Here is an 8,626-nt window from a genome sequence, read left to right as displayed (position 1 = left end):
ATACAAATAATACAGCCAGAAAATCCCTTTCAAACGGAAGAAAATGAAATTCATTTAATTTATTAGAAATGATTAAAAGTTATGTTCCTCAATAATAAAAAGCTTTGGTTATCCGAGTTGAACTGTCAAATTACATTTAAGAAAATGAAATAACGATAGTTAATCATATATTTCTGCCATATTTAAAAAATAAAAATCAATATTAGGGGGCCACATTTCGTCTTTGCCTTTTGGATTTGTCCCTCCATGCGCGCCGTCGTTCTACGTCACTTCCTTTGTGTCGTACTTCCGGTATAGATTATCACATCCATGCTCCTGAGACGGTGAATTGTGAACAGAACCAGACCCAGTTAAACCAACGCGACCATGTTCAAACTGGAAGGACTCGGGCCTAAGATGGACCCAGAGGAGATGAAGAAGAAAATGCGACAAGATGTCGTCTCATCTGTACGAAACTTCCTTATTTACGTCGCCCTTCTCAGAGCCAGTGAGTACAAGCAGATGACATTGAGATGAAGCGAAATACTAACAAATCAATGACGTTTTGAGTGCTGCTTTGATAATTATAATGGTGTTTGGCAAATGTATGCACTAAAGGGAACAGGAAACATATTCTGGTTTGTTGAGCATTTGTTTGTTTACCACATAATTCCATATGTGTTCCTTCATAGTTTGGATGTCTTCAATATTAATCTACAATGTAGAAAAATAAATTTAAAAAACCATTGAATGAGAAGGTGTGTCCAAACTTTTGACTGGTACTGTAAATGCATCATAAAACTAATCATCTGTGTTTTCTGTGTTTACAGCCCCATATGTTTTAAAGAAGCTGGACAGCATATGAGCGGAGCATCAGGTTTCTTCTTCCACCATCCACTGAGAGTTTACTCCATCAGAGGCCGTATGGATCATCATCAGCAGACAACTGGAGCCAATTGTGTTGGAGACGACCAGTGTCTGTCCATCACTGCACCCCCGAGGAAACACCTTTGTTCTCATTTCAACTGTCCTATTCCTTTTTGTAAACTTTAGTTTTCCTTTTTTGTTCAACAAATTGTCATTTTTCTTAAATGCAAAGTTTAAGAGTGTGTATGCTTGCCGTGTTCGCACATTAAAAAGAATCCATGTCTATTTGTTGGTTTCTTTTTACATAGCAGATCTGCTCATGCACATATTGAACGTACACTGTAAAAATGCATCACACATGTACACTGTTGGGTGAACATTTTCATGAATGAATTTTAAATCTTAATGTCATGATGAAATAACTGAAAATAAAAATGGAGACAAAGAATGGATTGAGAAGTGTTTCACTGTCTACTTATATTTTATAACTGACATCTGCAGCAGCAACAACTATTGTGTGATACCTGTCTATGTTTCAACTTTAGGATTGGCCTTTAAATGCATTTTTTAACCTGTCATGATTCTTACCGGTATTTAAAGTGTATGCCATAGTGCTCAAAGACACCATTTTTGTATTTGTGTACATCTCTCAAAGTAATAATAGTGTATAGCTTTTCCATGTCATTTACTCCAGTGATGGCTGCTCATGGTCTTAAGGTGCTCTACTAAGCATCTTCATCTTTATATTTACAGTATTGACTCATCATTTGGCAAACCATCAGTTCAGAAAGGGAATCTAAATGAGTTTAAGCACACAATACAATTTACATTTTGATTTTAAAATGTCTGGTTGATACAGTACCAGTCAAAAGTTTGGACACACCTTCTCATTCAACTACTTTGAAGAATCTAAAATATAAAACATATTCTGGTTTGTTGAGCATTTGTTTGTTTACCACATAATTCCATATGTGTTCCTTCATAGTTTGGATGTCTTCAATATTAATCTACAATGTAGAAACAAAAAATAAATAAAGAAAAACCATTGAATGAGAAGGTGTGTCCAAACTTTTGACTGGTACTGTATATACAAAGCATAGTTAAAATAAATCAGACTTGCAGTGTGCTGGAACCATTACAGTGTTATTTTATTAGCCAGATATCACCAGCTATGACAAAAGGTGTACCAAAATAAAACTCTGCTGCACTTCCACAGGATCACCACCTGGGGGCAATGTCGTTTAATACTATAGCTGATGAGACAACAGACGATGGAGGCGTCGATAGTGGAGGCTTAACCGGCTGATAACATGAATAATAACCATAGAAAAGGTACAATTTCGGATATCATATTTGATTTCTCAGGAGAAGACCCGCTGTGCAGACATCCGGCTGTTCTTGGAGACAAAGCCTGAGTGCGCGCCGCATCCTTCCGTGTTATTGTCGGACGAGGCCCGCCCATACTCCAGAGCATCAGTCGGAAACCCTGCTGCAAAAGACAATACACATCACATCGGAGGAAATGTCAGAGTCCTGTCAGCCGGATGACATTTTCAGCAGATGAGAGGTGGATCAAAAGAAGCGTTTTGCCAATAGAGCAATGGATGCTTCAAAATAATAACCTGCCATATTAAATAACAGCACATTCCACCTCCTATTATGGACTTTCCAGGTCATTTCCAGCACATTTTCAAGCAGCTCAACCACCAGCGCCTCCATGCTCAGCTGTGTGACTGTGTGGTGCTGGTTGGAGGCCAGAGCTTCCAGGCTCACCGCTCCATCCTGGCCGCATGCAGCTCCCACTTCAGGGCTCTTCTGAGCTCCAATGACAGTGGTGATGAGGTTGGCAGACCAGGAGCGGACTCGGGTGGAGGTGGGGACCCCAGCGTGATGGAACTAGATCCAGAGGTGGTGACCCCAGAGGCCTTTTCCACCTTGCTAGACATGATTTACACCTCCACCCTCTCCCCTGGGGCCTCCAATGTGATGGATGTGCTACTGGCGGCGTCGCACCTGCATCTCAACACTGTGGTCAAGGCCTGCAAGCTCCACCTGTCCAGGAAGAACTTTCCTGCATCGCCCCCGAAAGGGTGGAGGTCGGTGCAACAGCAGCAGCAGTTTCCATCGTGCCCTGCAGAGAGGTCAGCCGTGCTGCATCAGGCGGAGTGCATCGATGAGGAGGGAGTGGGAGTGGAGGTTAGTCAGTCTGGTGGGGTTGAAATCCATGGCGTGAGGGGGATGGTCAGTGGGGAGCAGAGTGCTGCACCTATTTTGAAGCACAAGAGGAAGTCTCAGGAGGACGGACTCGCTGGCAGAAAGAGGTCCTGCAGGCTGGCAGAGGGAAACTATAAGGAGTGTTCAACTACTGTAACTAGAAGCACCGTCAGTGCAGAGGAGGGTGGAGAGGAGCTGCTGTCCCCGGACTGCCTGAAAACGACAGACGGACTCTGGGAGAGCCAAGGCGAGGAGGAGGAGGTGGAGGAGAAATATGAAGCAACTAAGGGAGAGTCGGAGGAGATCCAGCTCCCGAGCCAATCGGACTGCAGCACGGGAGGTGTAGGTGCATGGAAGATGGGTGGAGATACTGAGGGAGACACTGTGGTCAAAGTAAAGGTGGGAGAAGAAGGGGAGGAAGAGGGAGAGGAGCCAAATATGCTGATGATTGAGGTGAAAAAGGAAAATCTGAGCTCATACTCCCCAGGTTTAACAAACAATTCTCCTCTATCTCCACCACAAGACTGCACAGACACTTTTGAAGCACAACTAGATGAGGAGAAAATGGCCACAGCCTGCCCAACCGTGTGTGATGTTAGCTCTTTACAAGCTCAGCTGTGCACAGATCTTCAAACTGATGCACAGAGAGAGGCTGGGAATTTGGGTGAGGGGTCAGTAGACAGTGAGGGACTAGACAGCCTGTCTGAACTTGCCTTTTCCTGTTTCCTCAACCCCAGTAGTGAAAGTGTAATGGGAGCTTTGGAGGAAGAAGACAGCCTAGCTAGTCTCACTGCTGCTGCTACTGCTGCCGCCACTGCCAGTGATGCTCCTGCAGCGGCTAATGAACTGTATCAAAACTCAGAAGAAGTCTCTTCTGCTCAGTCTTCTGATTCCTCACTAGTTTTTCCAGTAACGACTGTCCCCTTGCAGCAGCTTCTCCCAACTCAGGGCCCTGGTTTCAGTGACACACTCATCCTCCAGCCCACCCAGAACTCTTTAGCTGGGTTCCTGAGTGGCATCGGACCAGGCCTCGGTCTGGAAACCTCCCTCGTCCAACCCTCCAGGGCCGGGAAGAACTCCGTGGCAACAACCTTCCGTCGCATTGCCCCCAAGGTGCCGCCTGGATCAGAAGCGGGCACAGACTGTTCCTCAGCGTCGGCGGGGGATTCTGCTGAACGTCCGCCTCTAACCAGAGCTTCAGAGGACGTTCTGTCCAAGTGCAAGAAAGCAGCCGCTGAAGACCACGTGCTGCTGGTGGAAGGGGAGAAGAAGTACGCCTGCAAAATCTGCTGTAAGACCTTCATGAACCTGACTGACTGTAAGAAACACATTCGTGTCCACACAGGAGAAAAGCCCTATCCCTGCCCCAAGTGTGGCAAACGCTTCAGCCAGTCCTCTCATCTGTATAAGCACTCGAAAAATACCTGCCTAAACTGGAAAGATGATCAAGCTTTTGCAGATACACTGCTGTGACCTGCACTTACCTCATAGACGTTTGTTGAGTCGCAGAACTCAACACAATTCTTTGAACAAAATGAACTCTGTAAACTAGATTATTTATTACCCCACACACTTCATTTTTTATTTTATGTTACATGAATTAAAAGTCAATTAGCTAATGTTATTCTATTCTATTTTAATGTTTTTAATGTTCTCAATCATGTTGGTTTTTAAAATTACTCGACAAAATGGAACAAATACACATTTTGCCAATCTGAAGTGAATGCACTGAAACTATCCTACTTGACTGGTGCTAAAAATGACATTGAGTGATAAAAGAATAAATTATAATTTTTTTCTTAATTGATCTTCAGTTTATTTGAGCATTATACATTTCTAAAAATAAAAAATACACAAACACGGAGCATTACATTTAAACTGGCCCAAAACTTTTTATTATTCAGAGAAATCACATTTTTCACAAAACAGGAGTGTTGTACTGTCAAGTAGTATTTTTGACAGCATTACCATCTGAATAAAGTGCAAACAAAGAGGTATAATGCTAATCTTTTAGTTTCATCTTGAAGGAGACATTTTAAATGCAAAGTTTTTCACAGCGTAACTGCAATTCTAAGCACATATAGTGTGTTCTGATATGAGCTAATTTTAAGGAGTGCTTCTTGGTTATTCATTAGCTTCATTTTTGAGAACATGACAAAACCTTCCAACCAGCATTTACTTTCTCAAAAATGCACAATGTATATTAAAATTCAGTAACTGTGACAGGATGAAATGAAACTATCAAGTTAACACTGACATGATGTAAACATGTATCTGAGCATTACCTGAACTACAGTAGCATTCTTCTTCTTTCATGCCTTCATTTTGATCTCACATAGGAGACCATTACTAGACCAGTACATTACTTCTATCTGTTATTGCAGCACCAGAGGAGGCAGTAGGCCCGGCGGATCAGATTCAGCGGCTAGAAGGCGAGTTCACTGGGCATGTCTCCGCCCTGTAAACCTCCCAGCAGGTTTTGAGCTGACAAAGCTCCCATGATGCCTCTCGTGGAGTAGGTGGCACTGCCGATATGTGGCAACACCACTGCACAAGAAAGAATAGCACAGAAAATTCCATTAAAAAAAAAATCGGATGAAACAAAATAACATTCTTGTCAAATCAGGATGTAAAGTGGGAAAAGAGGCCAAAAATAAACATGTCTCACATCCTGTCTACTCACCACAGTTTTTAAGCGTCAGAAGAGGGTGGTTTGTTGGGAGTGGCTCAGGAGTTGTGACATCCAGTCCGGCTGCAGCTATCTGTCCGTTGGCTAAAGCCTCGTACAGATCCTCCTGGTTCACCACGGTTCCCCTAAAAGCAAGAATTCACCACATCTTCATCTTTACGTTTTTTAACCGCAAACACAGATGGTGTCAGAACTACGTGACATATTTTACACCCATAAAAAAGTAAATCAATCAATAGAGAGTATGTTTTTCAAACCAATGCTTTTCCCATAATGCAGAATGTTCATTGCACAGCGCTGCTTTGGAAGCTTACCTGCTTGAGTTGACGAAGACTGCTGTGTTTTTCATCTTGCTGAAGAAGGCCTTGTCACACATCCCCTGGGTCTCTGGCGTCAGGGAGCAGGAAACAACTATGAAGTCGCTCTCAGAGACGAGTGTGTCCAGAGGAACTGTCCAACCGAGAGTGGAGAAGGAGGAACAAAAGAGGAAACATATCAAATGTGCAGACCTTCTAAACAAAACCCCTTATTTATATCATAGTTTGATAATCTTATTGGATTTTTACTTCTTCTGTCTCCTGTCACTATGTAAGTTTCTCTTCGTTTTCTTACCAAACTCTCCATTCAGCTCAGAAGCGTAAGATTTGGTTGTTCTCCCAGAGTAAAGCAGCCTCTTCACTCCAAAGGGCATGAGTCTCCGAGCAATGGCCATGCCTGAACACAAGCACAGCAAGCAGAGATTTAACTATCAAACACACACGATGCTAGTTATGTTTGACAACACTGGATTCGGCTACAGGATCTAGTCATATGATATTAAATCCTATGATACTGAAGTTACAGTGACGCAGCAACAGCAAGCCTTACCAATGCGTCCCAAGCCAATGACTCCTACTGTGCTGCCAGAGAGACCATAACCGCACAGCCACAGAGGCTTCCACGAGCTCCAGCCTCCACTGAGAGAGAAAGGAAAAAATATATATATGACTGTTGTGTCAATCAATCAAATTAGACACGAATGAGTGTAAATGTGGAACTAGGTGAGACGTACTTTTTGACCTCCTCCACTCCCTCTGGTAATCTGCGAGCAGTGGCCAGCAGCAGAGCTACGGTCAGTTCTGCTGTGGCGTCGGTCAGGACATCTGGAGTGTATCCAACACGTATTCCACTGTTGAAAACAGACACCGATTTAACTCAGAAGCCACTTGACACTTCAGCCTAAGAGTTGAAGGTTAGTTTAATAAGCACGAGCTGCAGTTTTTTTTATGTGACCTACCGTTTCTTGATTTCGTCAAGAGCCAAGTGGTCAAATCCCACGGACAGGGTGCTGATTACTTTCAGGTTTGGCCCTGGAATCAGAGACAGACCAGTTGAAACACTTAAATCTAGACGCTTAATGAACAAACTATTTCTACTGTTTGATATGTTTTCATTAGAACTGAAATTATCAGTGGATTGAACAATAAACTGATCAAAAGATAATTAATCTCCAACAATTTAGATAATCAATTATTACATTTATTGAATTCACTATGCATACAAACTCAGGTTGTTTGAATGTGTTGCTTTTCTCTGTTTCTCATCATTGTTTCCTCTTGGAATCTTTACGTTTTGCTGTCTTACACCGTTGAATCAAAGTAGGGGACCTTTGTCTCTGTACTCAATGTTCTACTACTATCTGTAATAAAAGCATAAAGTACCTCCAAAACACTATAGGCTCTGATAATATCGTATAGACTGATTAATAAAAATAAAAATAAGAATCAATGGGTTTCTCGATAATGAAAATACAGTCATTGTCACTTGCAGCCCTAGTTTTATTTGTCTTATTTGTTTTTAATTACATGTAATGTATGTGTGTAGTTATGTTCTTTTTAGATTGTACTGCATGTTTTTAAGCTTGAATGGTCAAGCTGCTGCCTATATCTGCTAACTCCCTTTCAGCATTGCTTGTACTTGTTCAATACGAGCCATGCCATTTTTTCATCTTGTTGGGAAACTGTAAAGCACTGTGTTTGTTTTAAAAGGAGCCATATAAATAAAGGTATTATGGTTATTATATAACTATGTACCCATGACACCCTGTATCATATCATAACCTGTTGATAGAAGATTACATAAGCCATACTACAGGTCTGTTGGGCAGTGGGCCCACCAGAGAATAAACCTTCATAGAGGCAAATAAGGTGGTGAAATATATTGATTGATAAGAACAATACACACAGAAATATTATGAGTATGTGTATGAGTGCTTTTTCAACAATATTTCATACCATATGTATTGTCTTTTGTATTCGTTATAGTATTGTGATTTTTTTAATATTATATAGGTGGAGGCTTTCTGCCTCTTCCTGCACTGTAATATCATTTATCAATGTTGTGTTTTTTATATTTTTCAATTGTGCAAGTAAACTAAACTAAACTAAACTAAACTAAGTACCTGCAGCATCCAGAACCTCTGCATCGATCTTGTCTGACAGCAGACACAGAAGACCATGAGCCCCCTGCACACCTTTAAGAAGGTCTGCCCTCGGCACCGGTTCATCCGAGTCCCACAGGGACACCTCGCACCTGTTCACGTGGAGATCATACATCAGATCAGACATATGTGGATCTGCATGAATGAGTGTGTGCCACGAATACAAGCAAAACTGATGACTTTCTTCACACATGGTTGAGAGGCAGTCAGCTGTGAAGGACAGACACGTGGCCTGCAATTAGTAAGTAAATGCTGCCATGCAAATGCTGTAAAGTGAGCGTTAAATATGCATACACTCCAGACGCTGACAGGATCTTCATCCCCTCCTGCGGGATGCGCCTCGTCACGAATACTTTCATGAGTTTCCCGACTGTCTGCATCTCATCTAAGGGTCGAAA

The 8,626-nt window shown here is 42.2% G+C and overlaps 3 protein-coding genes across 4 annotated transcripts; 2 read left to right on the top strand and 1 right to left on the bottom strand.

The window, feature by feature from the left end:
* Positions 1–262: 262 nt before the first annotated feature.
* On the top strand, positions 263–1,129 carry tomm5 (translocase of outer mitochondrial membrane 5 homolog (yeast)). Its single transcript, XM_054598006.1, has 2 exons — positions 263–487; positions 810–1,129. Exons 1-2 carry the CDS (start codon positions 367–369, stop codon positions 842–844), a joined length of 156 nt encoding a protein of 51 aa, XP_054453981.1. The 5' UTR covers positions 263–366; the 3' UTR covers positions 845–1,129.
* A 985-nt stretch (positions 1,130–2,114) lies between these two features.
* Positions 2,115–4,623, top strand: LOC129090358 (zinc finger and BTB domain-containing protein 5-like). 2 transcript variants are annotated; one of them, XM_054597994.1, is made up of 2 exons: positions 2,115–2,413; positions 2,519–4,623. In XM_054597994.1, exons 1-2 carry the CDS (start codon positions 2,407–2,409, stop codon positions 4,531–4,533), a joined length of 2,022 nt encoding a protein of 673 aa, XP_054453969.1. In that variant the 5' UTR covers positions 2,115–2,406; the 3' UTR covers positions 4,534–4,623. The 2 variants fall into 2 exon arrangements, with proteins under 2 accessions (XP_054453969.1, XP_054453968.1); XM_054597993.1 differs by having other exon boundaries at positions 2,115–4,623.
* A 304-nt stretch (positions 4,624–4,927) lies between these two features.
* On the bottom strand, positions 4,928–8,626 carry grhpra (glyoxylate reductase/hydroxypyruvate reductase a). The gene is made up of 9 exons (XM_054597518.1): positions 8,523–8,626; positions 8,190–8,320; positions 7,026–7,098; positions 6,801–6,917; positions 6,617–6,705; positions 6,362–6,463; positions 6,064–6,199; positions 5,744–5,874; positions 4,928–5,607 (listed from the first exon to the last, which is right to left on the bottom strand). The coding sequence occupies exons 1-9, from the start codon at positions 8,606–8,608 to the stop codon at positions 5,486–5,488; spliced, it is 987 nt and encodes a 328-aa protein (XP_054453493.1). The 5' UTR covers positions 8,609–8,626; the 3' UTR covers positions 4,928–5,485.

The sequence above is a fragment of the Anoplopoma fimbria genome, chromosome 4 (genome assembly GCF_027596085.1).
Source record: "Anoplopoma fimbria isolate UVic2021 breed Golden Eagle Sablefish chromosome 4, Afim_UVic_2022, whole genome shotgun sequence".
In the NCBI taxonomy this organism is placed as follows: domain Eukaryota; kingdom Metazoa; phylum Chordata; class Actinopteri; order Perciformes; family Anoplopomatidae; genus Anoplopoma; species Anoplopoma fimbria.
This window is presented reverse-complemented; position numbering and strand designations above follow the sequence as displayed.

Coding starts and splice junctions, on each gene's coding strand:
- tomm5 (XM_054598006.1), top strand. CDS start 367: ATGTTCAAACTGGAAGGACTCGGGCCTAAGATGGACCCAGAGGAGATG. Junction 488..809: donor CGTCGCCCTTCTCAGAGCCA/GTGAGTACAAGC, acceptor CTGTGTTTACAG/CCCCATATGTTTTAAAGAAG.
- LOC129090358 (XM_054597993.1), top strand. CDS start 2,506: ATGGACTTTCCAGGTCATTTCCAGCACATTTTCAAGCAGCTCAACCAC.
- grhpra (XM_054597518.1), bottom strand. CDS start 8,608: ATGCAGACAGTCGGGAAACTCATGAAAGTATTCGTGACGAGGCGCATC. Junction 6,200..6,361: donor TGAGCTGAATGGAGAGTTTG/GTAAGAAAACGA, acceptor TCGGTTGGACAG/TTCCTCTGGACACACTCGTC. Junction 5,608..5,743: donor TCTGACGCTTAAAAACTGTG/GTGAGTAGACAG, acceptor TTTCTTGTGCAG/TGGTGTTGCCACATATCGGC.